The sequence below is a fragment of the Cervus canadensis genome, chromosome 2, assembly GCF_019320065.1.
Source record: "Cervus canadensis isolate Bull #8, Minnesota chromosome 2, ASM1932006v1, whole genome shotgun sequence".
Classification (NCBI taxonomy): domain Eukaryota; kingdom Metazoa; phylum Chordata; class Mammalia; order Artiodactyla; family Cervidae; genus Cervus; species Cervus canadensis.
In genome coordinates, this window is record NC_057387.1 from 98,554,801 (window position 1) to 98,577,238 (window position 22,438).

Below are 22,438 nucleotides of genomic sequence, written 5' to 3' on the forward strand. Positions count from 1 at the left end.
CTTGTTGTTGTTCAGTTGCTCAGTCGTGTCTTTGTGACCCCATGGACTGCAGCATGCCAGGCTTCCCTGTCCTTCACCATGTCCCGGAGCTTGCTCAAACTCATGTCTTGAGTCGGTGATGCCATCCAGCCATCTTGTCTTCTGTTGTCCCCTTCTCCTGCCTTCAGTCTTTCCCAGCCTCAGGGTCTTTTCTAATGAGTCAGCTCTTTGCATCAGATGGCCAAAGTATTGGAGCTTCAGTTTCAGCATCAGTCCTTCCAGTGAATATTCAGGGTTGATTTCCTTTAGGATTGACTGGTTTGATCTTCTTGCTGTCCAAGGATAAAACCTTAGCCACTCCAAATTGCAAACTTTTTTTTGTTTTATTGAGATATGATTGACATGGTACAGTTTGATCTTTGACATATATACATACCCATAAAATCATTACCACAACATGTCAGTCATTTTCAGAAGTTACCTGGTGTCCCTGTGATTCTTCCCTCTTATCCCTCTCTCTACAAGATAGCAGTTGATCTGCTTTTGTTTGTATTTTCTAGAATTTTATAGAAATGGAATCATATGGTATGTATTCTTTTTTGGTCTGGCATCTTTTATTCAGCACAGTTATTTTAAGATTCATGTATGTCTCTGCAGGTATCAATAGTTTATTCTGTTCCATTGGATTTATATATAGAAATTTGCATATTCATTTACCTGATGATGGATTTTTAGATTGTTTCCAGCTTTAACTGTTACAAATAGAAATGCTGTGAACATTTGTATATATGTCTTTGTGTGGACATATGATTTATTTTGGATAAGTACCTTGGAGTGAAATAACTCTTAGCACTTGATGGGTGCATGTATAACTTTAGCAACTGTCAAAACTTTTAGAAATGGTACCATTTTATATTCCCACCAGCAATGTATGAGAGTTCCATTTGCTTCATGTCCTTGTTAGTACTTTGTATGGCCAGTCTTTTGATTTTAGCCATTCTAGCAGGTATGCAGTGATACCTCAGTGTAGTTTAATTTGCAGTTCCTTAATAACCAATGATGTTGAGTATCTTTTCTTGTGCCATAACATACTTACCTTCTTAGTTGAAGTATCTGTTCAAATCTTTTGCCCATTTTTAAAAATTGAATTTTCTTTATCAGTGAGTTTTGAGAGTTCTTTATATATTCTGGATACAAGTTCTTCTTAAGATATATGCTTTGCAAATGTTTTCTTCCAGTCTGTGGCTTGTCTATTTGTTCTAACAGTGTGTTTGGAAGAATATAAATTTTTTATTTGATAAAGTGTAATTTGTCAGTTGTTTTATGAATTGTGATTTTTCATGTCATATCTAAAAAGTGTTTGCCTAACCAAATGTTACAAAGATTTTCTCTTATGATTTCTTCTGTAAGTTTTATAGTTCTAGTTTCTACATTTAGTTCTGGGATTCATTTATCAAGTTTTTGTGTATGATGTGAGGTAAGGGGTCATTGTTAACTTTTCTTCCCATACAAGTAGCCAGGCAGTTGTTTCAGCACCAATTTTTGGAAGTCTTTCCTTTCCCTGCCAACTTGTCTTGGCACATTTATCGAAAATCACTTGGCTGTATATGTTGGGTCTATTTTTGGATTCTGTTCTGTTGATTTATGTATCTATTCTTTCACCAAAACCACTTGTCTTGATTACTGTGGTTTTGCAGTAAGTCTTGAAATCTGAGTCTTAAGTACTTTGTGCTTTACAGGTTGAGGAAAGAGGTCGATAATCCTGTATTTGCTTAGTGATGGGTTAAACATTGAGATAAAGACAGATGCTCATATATATGAATTACCAGTTAAATTTTTAGAAGATGGTAAGGAACTGTGGCTTCCTTGAGCACTTGGGAGGAAATAGTTCTGCTGAGGAAAGATGGTGGCCGTTATGGAAGACGTTTCTTGTAAGGAGAAGAAGATAAAGTCGGTGTTAAAGACAGCAAAGGTAGTCTTTAAAGTGAGGATGGCAAGAAACAAGAAGTAGAAACAAAGAATATAAGGTCCTTATGAGCCAGTAGTGAAATAAGCGAGATAATTCTCCCCTGGAGTCTATGCTGCAGCAATTTGAACAGGTTATTAGTAAATGTTTCACCCTACATTGAATGGGATTTCTATGAAAATTAATCCTCTTCAGACCTCTTCATACCACAGAATGATAATCAGTATTAATGTATTATATTAATTGATAGTGATTGATGTGCTCTTAGAAAAGAAGGTCTTATTTATATATTAGTTAATAGGTAGCATCTTAAACTTTTTGGTATCAAAAATTATTTAGTGTTCAAAGAGCATGCATTTGTGACTTTTATCTATCAAAATTGATTGTATTGAAAAGTTAAAACTAAAACAAAATTAAAATATTTATTAATTTACATAGATATAAAGTAAACTAACTATATGTTAACATAAAGAACATAATATGAAAAATCATTGTATTTTCCAGAACAAAAATTTAGAAGATTAGTGTTGCTTTACATTTTTGCAAATTTTTAAAATGTCGGGCTTCATAGAGATAGCTGGATTATATTCTGTGCCTCTTCATTCAGTGTCTTTTGATAACACCCATCACATAGCATCTGAACAGCTCCACTGTACACTTTTGAGAGGATGACAATGAAGAAGACAAATAATATCTTACTCTGAAAACTGTTTTGATCCTTTAGATCCCCCTAAAGGGTTTGGACTATACTTGAGGACCACTGAGCCATAAACATCATATGTAGCAGCTTAAGCTGTTTCTTTAGCATTTTTTGTATATCACACTTAACACTTAAAAATTAAATGGGCTCACCTTCCATGATTTTTAACCTTCTGCTAACATGGATGCCACATTATTGGTATAATGTCATGGAGGCAGTGTGTATGGAGAGATCCAGTAAATGTTGTATATGGTGAGTTGAAGCAGTATGGTTACAGAGAGGTCAGGATAAACACTTAAATGGGTAAATACATGTTACTCAGAGGACGTTTTGGAGAAGGCAGTGGCACCCCACTCCAGTACTCTTGCCTGGAAAATCCCGTGGATGAAGGAGCCTGGTAGGCTGCAGTCCATGGGGTCACGAAGAGTCGGACACGACTGAGTGACTTCACTTTCACTTTTCACTTTCATGCATTGGAGAAGGAAATGGCAACCCACTCCAGTGTTCTTGCCTGGAGAATGCCAGGGACGGCGGAGCCTGGTGGGCTGCCGTCTATGGGGTCGGACACGACTGAAGCGACTTAGCAGCGGCAGCAGCAGAGGACGTTTATTATTGCACGAAAGTGAAAGTCACTCAGTCGTGTCCCAACTCTTTGCGACCCCATGGAATTCTCCAGGCCAAAATACTGAAGTGGGTAGACTTCCCCTTCTCCAGGAGATCTTCCCAACCCAGGGATCAAACCCAAGTCTCCCGCATTGCAGGCAGATTCTTTACCAGCTGAGCCACAGGGGAAGACTTCTCCATCGGATCTTCCCGACCCAGGAATCGAACCTGGGTCTCCTGCACTGCAGGTGGGTTCTTTACCAACTGAGCTATGAGAGAAGCCCTTATTATTGCATATACACGTATTTTAAAAAAACTGAGTATAAGAACTATTGTGATAGCAGATTCTGTTTTGGTTTTTAAGTAACATGTAAAGATGCCTTTGAGTATTCTTATATCAAAGAGATTCTTGTTCATTAGCTTTCCAGCTACTCAAGACACATAGAGATTCTAATATGTAGAGTGAAATATAAATGCAAAATACAGTACTTACATGATGACAGAATGTAGTTCAGTGGTTAATGTCCAGAAATATTTGTTTTTTCCTCCTTAAATTGTAGAGTAAAATATTTTTAAGGTGAAAATTACATATATAGCATAAAGGTATTTTGACAGTATGATTCCTAAGCTTTAGCTCAGATGTACTTCTAACTTTGAGTATGGCTTGTATGAATTTATGAATCTCAGATTATATATTTGAGTAATAGAGTAATTTGGAGAGAATCTAGAGAAGAGCAGTAACTATATTATGATTCTTAATTCAGATCCTATTGGAGTTCTGGACATTAAACTTTGAGAAGGAACCCAAATGGTGTTAATACTGTAAATAATATGAAGCATCATTGTGATGATGACTGGTTAGAGTCATCATCACAATTCTGACCAGTTCTCATATTCCAAGATAGACTTTAAAGAAATTTTCTTTTGTAGTGAGGGAGATATAGATTAGCCTGTTAAAATATTATTATTTCAAACACAGTGAATTACTACATACTTTTTGTGAACTTTTCTTCCCTTGGAGATAAAGAATATTGTTGGTCTCCAAAACAGGTCTCCAAACCAGGGCTTTTAAAAATAATATAATGAGGTTCTTTTTCATCTCTGATTTTATGATAGGTACCTCTGAAACCACAATTGTGCTTGCAAATGGCAGTTGCCTCACTAAATCCCTCAAGTTTTTGCATAAGCTTTGTTGTGAATATTCTTGGAATTATAGGGGTGAAACAAAAGTTGTGAAGGTCAAGAGTTTTGACTTGTGAACTTGTTCTATTTGTGTATTGGATTTCTTATCCTAAATTATGATTCTTCCCACCTGTATTCTCACTTCAAACTAGTGAGGATTTTTGTAGCTTGTCTTTTAAAAAGATCATTATTCATTGGAAGTTTAAAGGCTCAGTCATTCATGCCTTAGTGGTGATTAGTTTGATGCTGTCCACTTTCCTTCTAAATAGAGCAGAGATCAACTGCTTTGAAAAGGTGAGAGTGTTTACTGGAAGAGAAGAGCAAGTTATTAATTTTGGAGCTTATAATACCAACTTCAGGGATGAATTTTGGAGGCTTATGTCAGTGTGAGATGGGAGAGCCAAGATAAAGATGCTATTTAGATGTATGCCTGATGTAAACCATGTACATTGAATTTTATCAGGAACAAACTGGTTCTATGCCAGGAAAACGGAAAATTTTATTTCTTTTTTTCCCTTGTTATACTTCTTTCTCTCTGCTGCAAAATATCCAGCTGAGGCTTTTATACTTTTAGAACTTTGGATTTTTAGAACTCCTTTATAGAATAAATAAGATTTTGTGGGCTGTTTCAGGAATCCTCATCATAGAATCTTATTTCTGTGGGAAAAGCATATTTTCAATTTTCATACGCAGTCTACAAACAATTTAAAAACGCAACCCTTTCTGGGTCATTTCTTTGGAGTAAATAATTGAATGAGGGGCTCATTTCCATTGAGGTTGATAAATGATTATTGTGTGATTTAGGGCATGTCAGTTTAAAACCACTGAGTAAGAGTGACAGTCACTTAAAATTTAGAAAATTCTGAAGAGTAGGAATTTGATGAAAATCGGTAATATTTATTGAATGCTTATTTACAGAACTCTTCTTCAGTCAGTTCAGTCGCTCAGTCATGTCCGAGTCTTTGCGACCCCATGGACTGCAGCACTCCAGGCCTCCCTGTCCATCACCAGTTCCCAGAGTTTACCCAAACTCATGTCCATTGAGTCAGTGATGCTATCCAACCATCTCATCCTCTTTCGCCCCCTTCTCTTCCAGCCCTCAATCTTTCCTAGCATCAGGGTCTTTTCAAATGAGTCAGCTCTTTGCATGAGGTCTTCTTAGTGGTTTGTATATATATCTCATTTAATCCTCACAACAGTTCTTTGGGGGTGGGTACTGTTTTTATCCTCACCTTACAAAGGAGGAAACTGAGGCATAGTGAGGCTAATTTACTTGTTTAAGGTCATATAACTTAAAGTGAAAGAACTTGGATTTCAGTACAGGCAGTTTGCTCCAGAGCCTGTGTTCTTTTTTTAAAAAAATTAATTTATTTTTAATTGAAGGATAATTGCTTTACAATATTGTGTTGGTTATTGCCATACATCAACATGAATCAGCCATAGGTATAGTATGTTCCCTCCCTCTTGCAACTCCCTCCCACCCCCTACCTCACCCCACCCCTCTAGGTTGTCACAGAGCCTGAGTTCTTTCAGTCATAAAACAGAGCCTGTGTTCTTAATCACCATATCTTTTCTAAAGTAGGATGTTGGCTATGTTATTTTGCTGAAATTGAACTAAGAAACTTTGGCTTTGCTGGTATGTGATAACTAATTTTCAAAAATAACAGCAGCTACTTTTGCTTGGAATAACTTAAATTGCTTCAGTTATACATGAAAAAAAATTTTTTTTTAATGTCACATGCTTCCAAAATATAAGGTCAATCTGTAGGTAGATTATTTTTTTACTTTTTAGGTTTCTGCCGCAATATGCCTTGGGTACCCAAATATCTACATGTACTCTTCTTCCTATAAATAGAACTCCCTTCCCTCTTTCCCAAGAGAAACAACCTAGAATTTTTTACAGTTATTATATCCAGCTGAAATTCTAAGTTCTCTGGGTGCTTTCACTTTGATTAGATCCCAGAGTGGCTTCTTGGTTTATGGTAGAGGAGAAGGAATAGAACAAAAGCAGTAAAAGCTGTTAGTTAGAAAATGGGATAATGAGAAGCACAAAATAGTCACAGGCCATCTTGATTATAAAATCCTCCTGGGCAGCAGTGGTAGAGCCTCACTCCATGGCAGTGTAGTAAGCTCCTTGATTCCGCTCTTTGGGCTCTGCATTGTCCCTGTGCCCCCTGAGGGGACTCACCTTGTGTAGTATCCCCGGTGGCCACATCTGAGGTGGGTATGGGCGAAGATACCCTTTCTGGGAAATGCACAGCTTTATAGCTCACTTCTTACTGATTAGCTTGGGTATTATTTTGGATGCCTAAGAGACTTTTGCAGTCTAGGCACCCCCTTACCCCCATACAGTTATTTTAAAAAGCTTAATTTTCTAAACTTTTTGCTACTTTGAGCCAAAGGACATGCCTAGGCAGAATTTTTTTAATGTGAAGACTCTGCCCTCTGTGCTCCAAACTTACCCCAGGAACTTCTAACCTGGTACCATGGAATACCTTCAAAGTCTGGTGAAACCTGTGGACCCTTCTCAGAATAAGGTCTCAAAATTCATAAAATAAGATACTTAGGATTATAAAAGAAACCAATTAATTATATTAGCAACATAATAACTTTATAACAGTAATATGTGTATCTTTGAATTGACACATTAAGTAAAAAATCTAATGGCAAATCTTAATACACGGTCATAAATTTGAAGTAGTGAATTTAGAAAGTTGAGATTCTGGAACATTTATCACATTATATGAATATATTAGTGATTTTTGTTGATGGCAGAGTCATGGATACTGTTAATGCTACTGTGATTTGTTATCTACTTCTCATAATTAAAGAAATTGCTTAGTTTCAGTTACAAGTTAGTGGAAATAAAGACTGTATTTCCCCCCATCCAGGTTCTTTTCGCCTCTTTTAGATCCTGAGGGAATGATGGCTCTGGCGAGGCCATTGAGGTAATAATAGTCTTGGGTAGAAAGTCCGCACCCTCCCAGCATTGCTTTTGTGTGGCAGGACAGCACTCTTCTCTATTGCTAAGGCTGCAGTGTTCCAGCTGTCACTCAGGTACTTCAGTTTGCTCTTTCAGAAGCAGTTTGTGGTTGTTTTTTTTTTTTTCCAACCATGTAGGGCTTCAAATTATAGGACTTTTAGCTTGAACTGCAGGCCATAGGCAGGGAGTACCTCCCTTAGCAAATCTGCGTTTTCTCCATCTCTGCTTGCAACTCTTAATTGAAGTTAATTTCTCTTTTAAGACTTTGTTTTAATTAACTAGAAGGAGGCAACACATGCCAGTATTCTCGATTTTTCCTATAGTAGTTCTCTACTTGCTATATAGCCTCAGTTTGCATATGATCTGTTTTCCAGTTACAGTGGGTGACAATTTGACCAAATCCTTCGTCACTCTTTAGTAAGTGTTAACCAATTTTCCATCCTGCAGTATTAGAGTTCTTAATGTTTACCACATCAACTCCTCTAAGAGAGTGTCTTATTTTAGGTCCTATTACTTGTATCACCTCACTTCCATGTCCTACATTCCATGTTTGTTAGTAGTTGCATTCACCTGCTGGTAGAGTTCTTTTTATAGTAGTTAAACACGTAAAACCTCCCTGGTAGCTCAGTGGTAAAGAATCCGCTTGCAGTACAGGAGATATGGGTTCGATTCCTCACTTGGCATTAAAGGAAATGGCAATGCACTCCAGTATTCTTGCCTGGAAAATACTATGCACAGAGAAGCCTGGCAGACTACAGTCCATGGGGTCGCAAGAGTTGGACATGACTTAGCGACTGAACAACAGCAGACATATAAAAAGTCTGGAAGGTAGCAGTTCAGGAGGACTAGGATGGCAGCTTCACAGTTGGTTCACCAAAAAATCAGGGACCCAGATCCCTTCTTTCTGCTCCATGTCTTCAGCATATGACTTCCATTTCCACAGATCACTTTATGGCCAAAGATGACTGTTGGCACTCTAGCAGTTGTATCCACATTCAGGATAGGGCAAAAGGTGTAATAGTATCCAGAATAAAATTTGGGTTGTAGTCTTAAGGAAGAAGGCCACAGCAGGTATTAGGTGGCAGTTAGTGGTCTCTGCCATCGACCTTGCTTCTGATTGCCTTGAGTGCTGACACACAGTAACAGGAATTATGTTTTAAAATGTTTAAATATATATATGTATTTTGACCCCCTGAGATGCATGTGATCAGAATTACTGCTGTGGTAATTACAAGGATTTCTTTTAAGTTCCCAGTTGCTCAGTTTTTCACATGATACCAAGTCTTAAGATAAAATGCCAAGTGCTAGGAATGGAGGGGGAAGATTCAGGCATATCTAGGTCACAACATCATAGCCCTCATTATTCTTATTTTCCTTGATATCTTCCTCTTAGGTCCATTTAGGAAAGCCAACAATATCTCTACCCATTTCGCATTTTTTCATTCCTATTGAAGTCTTGAACTTTTTCTTTGTAAGCTTTGGTTACTCCTCAGGTATTAGGGAAATTACACAGGGAAGCCAAGCAACAGGCTGAAGTAGCTAAAATGTGAATTTGTGATGGAATCAGTGGCAGTATTTCATTAAGTGGGGTCAGAACCCCCTTCCTCCTCCTGTGTCATGACTTAGGGTGGAGTTGGTATATCTTGATACTCTTCACCTTTTCATTGTATGCAGAGAAAATTGCTCATGCAACTCCTTTTAAGCAATAGATACCATTATATATTTAAGAACTTCGGACATAATTTCTTCATGCCTTGCTTTATCCTACACATAACATTATCTCACCTTTGCTTCCATCTCCCCGTTTTACCTACTCTTCTAGTAGAGCTTTCTGTTTCTGCATAGTGCTACTTGTCAGTCTGTGCTGAGTCATGCTTTTTTTCCAGCTCGTAAAGGACTTCAGTCTTGTGGTTATCCTTCCTCATACTGTTGAGTCCTCTTCTTTTACCTCTTGCTTTAGCTTGTAAACATGTTTGATCTTGTTTGTTTGGGGAGGAGCATACCCACACCTTCATTGGATAGTCACAGTTCCGAGCATTTAAGCACCCTTTACCTACTGTATTCCTAGGCATTGCAGGAACAGAAGAGAATTAGAAAGTTCCTTCTGAGGAGTTCATGGCCTCATGAGAGAGTTAAAGATAACTTAATTCTGTGTAAGTTCTGTAATAGAAGTATTTATAGGGGTAACATCTAGTTCAGTTTAGGAGATGGAGAATAAGAAGAGTAGATTGACAAGACTTTCTGGAGGGGGAGGTAGGGGAAAAGGAAGTGAGGATAGAAAGCTTATCATGTAATTGTACATGTAAAAACAGCATGGTCGAGCCAAACTGAGGTTATAATTGCTCTAGGAATTTATCAAGAAGGATTAATAAAAGGTTAATGAAAGCTAAAGTAGTTGAAAATGAGGCATTTAGAATTAGTGTAATAGGAGAAGAGGAACCATTGAAAGCTTTTGGGCACAATGACAGGAAAACGTTGCTGACTTTTCTTTTCGAGTATATGCATGGACCCTGGAGGCGCTTAGTAGGGAGGAATCAGAGCCTACGAGGCCAGCTAGGAAGCTTCGGGAATGAGGTGAGGTAATGAGGGCCTGACATTTCTTAACCAGATTTCCATAACCAGATTCCTCAGAGCCTCTCATGCTGTTTTTAAATCTGTCACCATCTGTTCTCTTATACAAGTGGACTTCTGTCATCACCATTCCATTGAGAGGTTTCTTTCTAAAGTTACTTGATGATCTGGCCAAATCTAATGGTCATTTTTTTGTCTTCTCGGTGGAGAACCACTGTAGCAACCAGCCTAAGCAGCAACAATGGAGACACTTTTTATCTCCCCAACAAGAATATGTAAAATTGAACAAACAGCAAAGAAAACAGAAACCCAGTTTTTCAGATTTTAAATTTAAGAGAGATTTTTATAGTCTGCTTCAAATTACAGTAGAGCTAGTAAACATAAGCACAACAGTGGAATACTTTTTACTCATGATGTCTTTGACTAGGCACAAATTCTTCCCAGCCTATTTAGATCTTAACCTACTTCAAGTCTTAGCTAAAGTTCTTCCTTCTATGTTTCTTAAGGCTGCAGCCCATGTTGTCTTCTACTTTTTTCTGAACCATTACAGAACCCATAGCTCTTTTTCAACTCTTTTTTTGTATTTGACTTTCCTAGTTGGAGTATAGGTTCCTGGAGGATAGAAATTTTATCTTAATTGCTGTGTGTATAAAATTTTACTCTAGGATAATCTTGTACACTTGTGTAATTATAAATTCTTGTTAAATGTTATAACAGTATTAAGTACTTAGTGTATGTTCATGTTTTATTACTGAGATTCTCATAAAGTCTCAGTGGCACTGGTGGAAGGAAACAGAAGTTAGAGATGGTTTTCAATAGGGAGCATCCGCAATATCAGTTATATTCCAGTTTGCAATGTACTTTTACATTATCTTTGAAAATGTGACTAGCTGCGTGGGGAATTTGAACAAAATAAAGCTATTTGGTAGAGACTTAATTGAGGCCAATATGATGACAGCCTGGTTTAATAATAACCAATGCTTGTAGAATAAAATGTGAATAATAATAGCAGCAACTATCAATACTGTCATCACCACCACTAAGAGCTAACATTTATTGCCTGTTTATTGTTTGCCAGTCACTGTACTTTATATCAGCAAGAGGTAGATACTATTATTCTAATATTATGAATAGGTATGGTAGAAAAACTGCTAGATTGGGCATCAGGAGCTCTGAGCTCTGGTTTTAGTTCTACTGTTAACTATTTGTATGAATTAATTTTTCATCTTTAGATTGAAGCGACTGTTCTCTGACCTTTGGGTACTTTGCCTACTCTTTGACATTCTGTGATCTCTAAATTATCTTGGCTCCTTATTCCACAAGTTTCTATAACTTCTTTCATTCTGGAAACAGGCATTTCTGGCTGAGATTGTAGAACAGGAGGGTTAGGTTTTTTTTAGATCTCTGAAGGTGCTGTATAGAGGAATTTAAAGTTCAGGTTTCAGAGGAATGCATTTTGTAGAGATGGGAATGGAAAATGAAAAACGTAAAACTGTTGATCAGAATATAAGAAAAAGAATATCTGGTAATGCAGATAGAATCCTCATGGCTGTCTCTTGATTTTACTGCTATTGCTTAATCTTGTTTACTTTATGGTTCATTAGTACCCTCCCTAGATACTCTTAGAGCAATATTATTAACTAACACTTGTTGAGTGTTTCTTCCTAGTGTAAGTTACCCATTTAATTTTTAATTCTCAAAGTAGTATTTTAACCATAGGTACTATTATTGTTTCATTTAACAGATGAGCTGCGGTTTAGAGATACTAACATTTTCACAGTCTCACAGATAGTAACTTGTAGATTATGTACTTGAGTTCTCGTCTGCTTGACTCTAGAATCTGTGTTCTTTATCAGTTCTACATTGCCTTCCAGAAGTTCAGATCCTAAGCACAAAGTGTAGGTTGTTTTTTGCCTGTGGTCATTTGGAATGAAGGGTATATGTGGGATTTTCTTTGCCACAATTTTTTTCTTTTTACTGAGATATTTTAAGTTTCCTATTTTGTTTTCTTTTTTCCTTTATTTTCATATCAGTTAGAAGTCTTTCATGCCTCTCTGCTTTGTTGTCAGGCTCACTTTTCCTGCTTCTTTGATCCCAGGGTAGGAAAGTTTGTACCCTTTGTTGAAAGTTAGCTATGCTAGTGTGAAGTGTCAAGCTTTGTTTCTATATTTTATCTTCCATTCTTAGAGCAGCTTCCTTCTCTCTCCAGAATATGTGTTAACCTGGCAGGTGTTGTTTTTTCTTTTTTCCTTCTTTGAATGGTAATGGTTTGAAATTTTTCAGCCTTGGAGAGAAATAGATTACAGAATCCAGATTACTGGATGTTTTTGTAAGGCTGTCCTTGAGTTTTTAATGCTTCTTTTCCAGCTTTTCATTTATGTGACTTTATCTCTTATATCCTATACTCCCAGATCTTAGTTTTTTTAAAGCTTATTCTTTGACTTTTTTTTTTTTTTAACCGCATGGTGCTGCCCATTCTCCATTTCTGTATTTCATCGGTGTCCTTGAGTTTGCATTCCTCTTTTCAGTCAACTCCCCCAGCTAGCTTGCCTCCTTGCTATTCTTGTCTACCCTGCTTTGCTGTTCCTACCTCCCACCTGCTCAGCTATACCTTCTTTCCTCCATGTAAATTCCTGTGCCTCTTTCTCAATTACTGCTCTGACCTCTTGCCTACACTTTACTTTTGGTATTCTTTTATATGATTTCCCTAAAATTTATGTAGAAGAAATGCCAGATATGTAGTCCTAAGTTTTAAAAGGGCCTGTGGTGTTGGTGAGTAAAGAGCTGGACTGCAGACAGATTTTTTTTCGTACTGTGATCCTGTCTCTCTGTTCAAAGTGACAGAGTTGTTTTAAGAAAACTGACATAAAAATCGCTTTGTGTGTATGCATTTTTCTATCTCTTGGATAGTTTCAAACCAAATTTGTTGTGTTTTGGAGAGGAAGAAATTAAGAAAAAAGATTGGAAATGTTAATCCCTTAAATATTCTGTCTGGTCATTAATATGCTCAATCTTTTTCCTCCAGATTTAACTCAGGCTTTCCCTCACTTTGGAACTCCTAGATTTGTGAATATTGGATATTTTGAGAAGCAGGGGTTCTTTCCTTGATATTGACTAAGGAGTCTATTTACCTTCAGGATGACATCTGAACTGGAGAGCAGCCTAACATCTATGGACTGGTTACCACAGCTCACCATGAGAGCAGCCATCCAAAAATCTGATGCTGCACAAAATGCACATGGAACAGGAATTTCCAAGAAGAATGCACTCCTTGACCCAAATACAACCCTGGACCAGGAAGAAGTCCAACAGCACAAAGATGGGAAACCTCCATACAGTTATGCCAGCCTCATTACATTTGCAATTAATAGCTCACCCAAAAAGAAAATGACTCTGAGTGAGATTTACCAGTGGATTTGTGATAACTTCCCGTATTATAGAGAGGCTGGCAGTGGTTGGAAGGTAAGGATTTTATTTAAGTTTTTATTTTTATACTGTGAACAGGAACAGTATTAGCTTCTACTGAAGGTAAAGCTTTGTGGAGGTTTATGTAATTAAAGATGAAATTCTGATTACTAGTAATTTTTAGGATGTAAAAGAAATGTTTTTAATTCAATGAATAACTATTTTTGGTAGAATATTAATTTGTTAGAACTTTATTATATTAGAGGGCTGACATAGCATAAAGTGGAAGTAGGGAAAATGTAGCATTCACTGGAAAACAGTACCTACAGTTCAGGTAAGTTGAGTCTCTAAGGTTCAAAAAAAACCAACATAGTATTGAAAATAGTATTGTTTTCATGACCCGAGATTTTTTAAAAACCTTTATTTTGAAAGAATTCTAGATTTACAGAAGAGTTATGTAAATAGTACAAAGTGTTCATCAATATCCTTCAACCAGTTCCTCCATGTTAACACCTTATATAACCAACCATTAACGAAATTAATACTTTTGACTAAGCAGTACTGTTAGCTACTAAGTAAATTACAGACTTTATTCAGATTTCACCAGTTTTTCCACTAATGTCTTTTTATGTTCCAGGATTCATTTCAGGATCTAGTCTAGGATCCCACATTGCATTTTGTTGTCATTTGTCATGTCTCCTTAAGCTTCTCCAATCTATAACTGTTCCTCATCTTTTCTTGCCTATAATGATCTTGACACTTTTGAAGAGTACTTGACACTTTGGAAAGTACTTGTCTGGTATTGTGTAGAATGTTCCTCGGTTTGGATATATCTGCTATTTTCTTGATTATATTGAGGGTAGTGCATTTTGGGGAGGGATAATACAGAAGTGATGTGTCCTTTTCTGTATATCAGTCGTATCAGGGGGAACTTGATGTCAGTTTATCTTATTACTGGTAATGTTGACCTTGGTTCTTTGGTTAAGATGGTGTCTGTCAGGTTTCTCCACTATAAAGTTACTATTTATGACTTTGTAAATTATGAAATGTTTTGGGGGAGATACTTTGGCATGCAAGTACCTATTTTTTCCTTAAAACTTTATTTATTTCAGCTTTCATTGGTAGATCATTACAGCAGATTTTGTTCTCTAGCTGTGATTTTCTCTCTTCCTTTATTCCTTCCATATTAATTGGGATTCTTCTGTAAAAAAAAAAAAAAGCTTGTCCCTTCTTCCCCTTTTATTTATTTATTCATTCATTAAATCATTGTTTGTGACAGTTGGCACTCATGGATATTTATATTTTGTATTGCTATTATTTGTTCCTCAAATTGGTGCTGCTTTTGCCATTGGGAGCTCTTAACAAGTTGGCTCCTGTAACTGTTGATACATGGTTCATTTCTTTTGTTTACCTCTTAACTTTGTGACTCCACGAGATGTTCCAGGCTCATCTTACACCTTTCCTGCCCCAGCTCTAGAATCAGCTGCCTTTTTAAGAAGTCCGACCTCCTCACCTAAGCTTTTTCAGGAACCTTCAGATTAGTTACCTGCCTAACTTATGTTATGCAACAGATAACTCAACTTTCCATTGTATCTGCACGTGTTGCATTCATATTCTTATGTAGGAGTTATCCACTTGTGTGCTTCATGGAGGTGTGTATATTTGTTTATGTGCTTGTGGAAGAAGGGGGTTTACAGAGCTGCCATCAGCTGGTAGTTACACTTGTTTCTCTTAAGCTTTCCTGTCTTAACATCTTTGTCTTTTTTGTTTGAGTCTATTTATAAAAGGCATTTACTGAATTACTGTGTACCAGTGATGTGCTCTGTACCGTGCCAGATAACCAAGTGCCTTATGGGAAGGGATTTTTTTTTTATCTCTTCCTCTACTCCATGCCCCAGCATAGTACTTGCATTTAGTAAGCCTTAATAAATGCAGTTTGAATGAAAGCCAGCATCCTGGTCCCAGCTTTCTTTCCTAGCTTTATTTTTTGTTAGTTCCCTCTCATATACTCTTTCTTCTTCTATCTGTTCCCACCTATTATGTCCTTGATATAGATATTTTGATTTCTTGCTTTTTTCTCTTACTTGTCCTTAGACTTTCTCTCTTGCCCTTTTTTCTGTTAGCTTTATTCTGTTTATTCTTTAAGCTCATATGTAACCTCTTTTCTCCCTGTAGAATTCATCTTTTGTGTTTCTGTATGTTTTATTAACTCTATTACCAGGTGGCACCAGTGGCAAAGAACCCGCCTGCCAGTGCAGGAGATACAAGAGACGTGGGTTCGATCCCTGGGTTGGGATGATCCCCTGGAAGAGGAAATGGCAACCCACTCCAGTATTCTTGCTTGGAAGAGAATCAATCCCATGGGCAGAGGAGCCTTGCGGGCTGCAGTCCATGGGGTCACAAAGAGTTGGACACGACTAAGAGACTTAGCACACAACACTATTATAGAACTTACAGGTTTTTGTTCAGAGGTTTTATTTCGTCTTAGTCCACCCGTGAGTGCCAGATTCGGTCTGTTGTATTTCTTATTGCTGGCCAGCCCACGTTATGGTCTGAAACTGATTTAGAAATACTGATAGTTCACCTGAAAGATACATGGTTTGAATGTAATGAAGGAGAAAAATGGGAATGGGTGGAGAAATAATGCTGCTTTTTAGAACTAAACGATATGCCAGGGAGATTATCTGGTTCAGTTTGTTGCTTTAGGAAGCCCTTTAATATTTCCAGGGATTGCTATTTCATAATGATTCTTTTAAAAAAAGTTTCTTCCATCCAATTTTAGGAGCCTAGAACTTGTCATAATTACTTTTAAGTTTTAGTTTTGTAAACATAGAAATGTAATATTTTGAACATTTGAAATGGAGATACATGGAAAGTGATTTATCTTCTCCTTTGCGAAGGTCCTATCTCTCTTTTCATGTTTACAAGTTCCCATTCATCGTCCTTAGGTTTGTTTAACATTGCTTGTGCAATTTTCTGTTTACTATTTCTTCTTCAGGTAAGGAGGAGATGGGTTAGCTAAAAATGGAAGGTCATGTAGAATTTGTGAAATTAGCCTGTATTGGATGAAAAGAGAGTGGAATAAAGATCCTAAAGCAGTTGTCATCCATCTTTCCAGAAACGTAGAGCCAGTTAAAGTTACCCAGAGGAGAAAATGTTGCTGTGCTTGCTTAAAAGATTCAAATAGAATTTTAACATTTAGGTGAAGTGAAAGTCGCTTAGACTTGTCTGACTCTGTGACCCCATGGGCTGTATAGTCCATGGAATTCTCCAGGCCAGAATACTGGAGTGGGTAGCCTTTCCCTTCTCCAGGGGATCTTCCCAACCCAGGGGTCAAACCCAGGTCTCCCACATTGCAGGCGGATTCTTTACCAGCTGAGCCACAAGGGAAGCCCAATATTTAGGTGAACTCTGTTTCATTTTGTGCCAAGGCATTGAAGGGCGATCACAGATTAAAAACAGTCCTTTGAATAATCCATGAGAGTTCAAAAAACTATATGAGTTTCTATAATTGAATGATTTTATAATCTGAACTAGAGGAAAAGGAATTTAGACTTTTGTGCTATCCACCTCACGGAAGAAAATTAACCTGTTACTGGAATTTAATAAAAGAAAAATATGAAAGAGTGGTATTGGTATGTGGGGTATAGTCTACTTTTCTGAGTGAAGGAAAAAGAGTATATTATGTATTTGCTTATTGTAAAAAGAAATTTAGGAGTAATAAACTAGAAATACAGTGAACGTAGTTATCTATAGGTATGTATAGTATTGAGGTAGGAGAGAGAGAAGGGAATGAGATTTTGAGTGTACCTTTTTATATAGTTTTGAGTTTTAAAACATCGTGTTTCACACATTTCAAAAACTATATGTAAGTAAATAAAGGTTTAAAAAAGAAAATCTTAAAACTGAATATAAGTAGTAGTAGTTGTAACTCAGCTAGTAAGTAATCTGTCTGCAATGCAGGAGACCCTGCTTCTATTTCTGGGCTGGGAAGATACCCTGAGGATAGGTTACCCACTCCTGTATTCTTGGGTTTCCCTGGTGGCTCAGACCATAAAGAATCTGTCTGCAGTTCGGGAGACCTGGGTTCGATCCCTGGGTTGGGAAGAGCCCCTGGAGGAGAGCATGGCAGTGCATTCCAGTGTTCTTGCCTGAAGATCCCCATGGACAGAGGAGCCTGGCGGGCTTCAGTCCTGACACAGCTGAGTGACTTAAGCACACAACACATACATACAGTTGTTGTGCAGTCGGTCTTCTGGATTCTCTCTAGACTGAGATCTTGGGTTATTTTTTTAAAATCCTTTGTTCCTAGACTTTTGTGGTCATCTCTTCTTGATCCTTGACCTTGATTATTGTGTTCTGGTTTTTGTTGTTGTTGTTCAGTTGCTCAGTTGTGTTCAACTGTGCAGTCCCATGGACTGCAGCATGCCAGGCTTCCCTGTCCTTCCCTATCTCCCGAAGTTTGCTCAGACTCATGTCTGTTGAGTTGATGATGCTGTCCAACCATCTCATCCTCTGTAACCTCCTTCTCCTCCTGCCCTCAGTCTTTTCCAACATCAGGGTCTTTTCTGATGAATCAGCTCTTCGCATCAGGTGGCCAGAATATTGGAACTTCTGCTTCAGTTTCAGTCCTTCCAATGAATATTCAGGGTCAGTGTCCTTTAGGATTGAGTGGTTTGATCTCCTTGCAGTCCAAGGGATTCTCAAGAGTCTCCTTCAAGTCTCCTTTTAAACCACAGTTCAAAAGCATCAATTCTTCGGTGCCCAGCTTTCTTTACAGTCCAACCCTCATATCCATATATGACTACTGGAAAAACCATAACTTAGACTAGATGAACCTTTGTTAGCAAAGTAATGTCTCTGCTTTTTAATATGCTCTCTTAGTTGGTCATAGCTTTTCTTCCAAGGAGCAAGCGTCTTTTAATTTCATGGCTGTAGTCACCATCTGCAGTGATTTTGGAGCCCAAGAAAATAAAGTCTGTCACTGTTTCCATTGTTTCTCCATCTATTTGCCATAAAATGATGGAACCGGATGCCATGATCTTAGTTTTTTGAATGCTGAGTTTTAAGCCAGCCTTTTCACTCTCCTATTCCACTTTCATCAAGAGACTGTTCAATTCCTCTTTGCTTTCTGCCTTAAGGGGGTCATCTGCCTAACTGAAGTTATTGATATTTCTCCCGGCAATCTTGATTCCAGCTTGTGCTTCATCCAGCCTGGCGTTTCACATGATGTATTCTGCATATAAGTCAGATAAACAGGGTGACAATAGACACCTTACTCCTTTGTGACAGGATGACAATATACATACTCCTTTTCTAACTTGGAACCAGTCAATTGGAAGTGATCAAACAGGAGATGGCAAGATGTGAACATTGACATTTTAGGAATCAGCGAACTAAAATGGACAGGAATGGGCGAATTTAATTCAGGTGACCATTGTATCTACTGTTGTGGGCAAGAATCTCTTAGAAGAAATGGAGTAGCCCTCATAGTCGACAAGAGTCTGAGATGCAGTACTTGGTTGCAATCTCAAAAATGACAGAATGATCTCTGTTCGTTTCCAAGGCAAACCATTCAGTATCACAGTATTCCAAGTCTATGCACCAACCACTAATGCCAAAGAAGCTGAAGTTGAACGGTTATGAAGATCTACAGGACCTTCTAGAACTAACACCAAAAAAAGATATCCTCTTTGACATAGGGGACTGGAATGCAAAAGTAGGAAGTCAGGAGATATCTGGGGTAACAGGCAAGTTTGGCCTTGGAGCACAAAGTGAAGCACGGTAAAGGCTAATAAGAGTTCTGCCAAGAGAACGCACTGGTCATAGCAGACACCCTCTTGCAACAACACAAGAGAAGACTCTACACATGGACATCACCAGATGGTCAACACTGAAATCAGATTGATTATAATCTTTGCAGCCGAAGATGAAGAAGCTCTATACAGTCAATGAAAACAAGATTGGGAGCTGACTGGCTCAGATCATGAACTCCTTATTGGAAAATTCAGACTTAAATTGAAGAAAGGAGAGAAAACCACTAGACCATTCAGGTATAACCTAAATCACATCCCTTACGATTACACAGTGGAAGTGACAAACAGATTCAAGGGATTAGATCTGATAGACAGAGTGCCTGAAGAACTATGGACAGAGGTTCATGACATTGTACAAGGGGCAGTGATTGAGACCATCCCCACAAAAAAGAAATGCAAAAAGGGAAAATGGTTGTCTGAGGACGTCTTACAAATAGTTGAGTAAAGGAGAGAAGGTAAAGGCAAAGGAGAAAAGGAAGGATATACCCATCTGAATGCAAAGTTCCAAAGAATAACAAGGAGAGATAAGAAAGTCTTCCTCGGTAATCAATGTGCGTCGTAGGATAGAACAAATGACTACAGATATTGGTATTTTGGGAGTCCTGGCTCTCACAGTGGGAGAAGAGAAATATATGTGGGAACATGGTGATTGATTGAATTAGAGATGCCAGATTAAACTCAAGCTGAAAATAAAAATCAGTGAGAGTGCTTCTAAAATTCAGATTCCTGGGTCACAACTCCAGAGATTTTAAATTAGTCATCTTAAGAACCTAGTAATCTTCATTACTATTCATCTCAACTGATTCTAGGGTAAGTAGGCTGTACTTTTGAGAAACTGCTTTTGAAGACATGGTTTTCAGGGCCAAGCAGTTTGCCTTTAACTGTTATTTTAGTTGAGTTCAGTCACTCAGTTGTGTCTGACTCTTTGCAACCCCATGGACTGCAGCATGCCAGGCTTCCTTGTCTGTTACCAACTCCTGGAGGATGATGCCATCCAACCATCTCATCTTCTGTCATCCCCTTCTTCTGCCTTCAGTCTTTCTGAGCATCAAGGGTCTTTTCCAGTGAGTTGGCTCTTCACATCAGGTGGCCAAAGTATTGGAGCTTCTGCTTTAGCATCAGTCCTTCCAATGAATATTCCAGTTTGATTTTCTTTAGGATTGACTGGTTTGATCTCCTTCCTGTCCAAAGGACTCTCAAGAGTCTTCTCCAACACCCCAGTTCAAAAGCATCAATTCTTAAGTGCTTAGGTTTCTGTGGTCTACTTTCACATCTATACATGACTGCTGGAAAAACCACCAGTTATGTAACCTGGGCCATTTTCCTCCACCTGTAACTCGGCCATCCTAGTGACGTCTGCCTCTGCTCTTTGAGCTTTTTTCTTAGCGTTGTTAGATGTAGCGTGTCTCCAGGTTGTGAGGTCTGAAGTGATCTCTTCCCTGTTGTGTGCTGTAAATACATGTCATGGCTCTCATAGCTCTCTTGGTGTTTTTATTTTCTGAATATGCTCTTGGTTTGGTATTTTTTCCAGAAGATACATGATTCCCGTGTGAAAAGCATTATATTCCATTTTCTGAATTGGTAGAAGAGATCCTTACCTTTATGGAGACTGCTCTTTTGATAGAGAATACAATATAGAGGAGGAAGAACATTAAACAAATGATTGTGTAATGTGAAATCTACGTTTTGCCTGACCTAATCATCTATGAAAGTCAGAAAAGATTTCCTTAAGGAACTAACATTTAAACTAAGAATGAATTGGAGATTGAGTAGACTCAGGTGAAGGGAATGAAGGAAGGCTGGAGGCCATAACTTTTGCAGTAAATGAAAGCCTACAGATGAGAGGGAACATTGGCGAGGATGAGGGTAGAGGACAGATAGTATACATTTATGGATAGCAGGGTAGGGTGAGGTCATGAAGACTTGTGGAGGCTTTAGGATTTTAGATTTTATCCTAAGTGCAATGGGAATTTACTGAAGCAGTAAAGTCAGATTTGCCTTGTAAGGAGGTAACTGCCTGCTGGGTGGAGAATGTTGGAGAGGGGTAAAGAGAGGAACGAAGCTACTGCACTAGTTTTTGGTGAGACTGGTGTCCTAGACTGAGATGGTAACAGAAGAGATGGAATAAAGAAGGTAAATTGAAGGCAGGCTTATAAAAGTTTTGGTGACAGATTTGTTTTAGATGGTAAGGAGAAGGGAGGAGTTAAGGAGGCTTGACAGGTGTCTGATTGCAGCAGTTATATGAATAAGCAGAGAAGAGGAAACTGAAAGAAGACCACATTGGAAATAAAGATTGAGTTTAGTTTTAAACATATTGGGTTGGAGTTTCTGGTGATGTCTAGATTGTTGAAAGTTTATGTTAATTTAGCAGAAAGGTATGGAGATCTGGATAGATAGATTTAAGTGTAACAGATATTTATTGAAGCCATGGCTGTGGATGAGATTGCCTAGACAGCAAATGTAGAAATGAAAAAAGAACAGTGGCAGAATCTTGAAGATTTCCAACTTTTAAGCCTTTTATAGAGGAGGAAGACCCAAGTAGAGATGTGTTCTTCCAAAGCCATTTAGAAAACATGACCATTTTGATTTTATCTTGAATTTTTTTTTTTTTTCATCTTGAAGTTTTTAGATGGGTAGTTTTTCTGATTAGTTCTTTCTTTCCTTTGTCTTCTTTTGGATTTGGACTGAGTACTTTTTGTGATTTTATTTTATCTTCACTATTATTAGTTATATCTGTTCCTAAATTTTGTTTTAGGAAGTAATTATTCTAGAGTTTACCACCCATATCTCTAACTTATCACACTCTACCTTCATTATACTATTTTATGTATGGAGTGAGAACTTTATAAACCTTATACAGTTGATCCTTGAACAGCCCAGGCAGTGCAGGCTGACTCCTCCACAGTCGAATGTATGATTTTACAGTTGGTTCTCCATTCTGTGGCTCCACATCTGCACATTCAGCCAGCCTTGGATTGTGTGGTGCTGTAGCGTATTGTGGTGGTGGTTTAGTCACCAAGTCATGTCTAACTCCTGCAACTCCATGGATTGTGGCTTGCCAGGCTCCTCTGTCCATGGATTTCTCAGGCAAGAATACTGAAGTGGATTGCCATTTTCTTCTTCAGGGGATCTTTCTGACCCAGGGATCAAACCCATGTCTCCTGCATTGCAGGCGGATTCTTTACTGCTGAGCCACCAGGAAAGCCCACTATAGTATGTATTTATTGGGAAAA

General features: G+C 38.0%; 1 protein-coding gene across 4 annotated transcripts in view; it reads left to right on the forward strand.

Annotated features, from left to right (window-relative positions):
* Positions 1 to 22,438, forward strand: part of FOXJ3 (forkhead box J3) — a 141,152-nt gene that overhangs the window by 31,639 nt on the left and 87,075 nt on the right. For all 4 annotated transcript variants that reach the window (XM_043461694.1, XM_043461693.1, XM_043461696.1 and 1 more), the window contains exon 3: positions 13,122 to 13,446. In XM_043461694.1, coding sequence (XP_043317629.1) covers positions 13,122 to 13,446 — 325 coding nt within the window. The remainder of the gene's footprint in view (positions 1 to 13,121; positions 13,447 to 22,438) is intronic.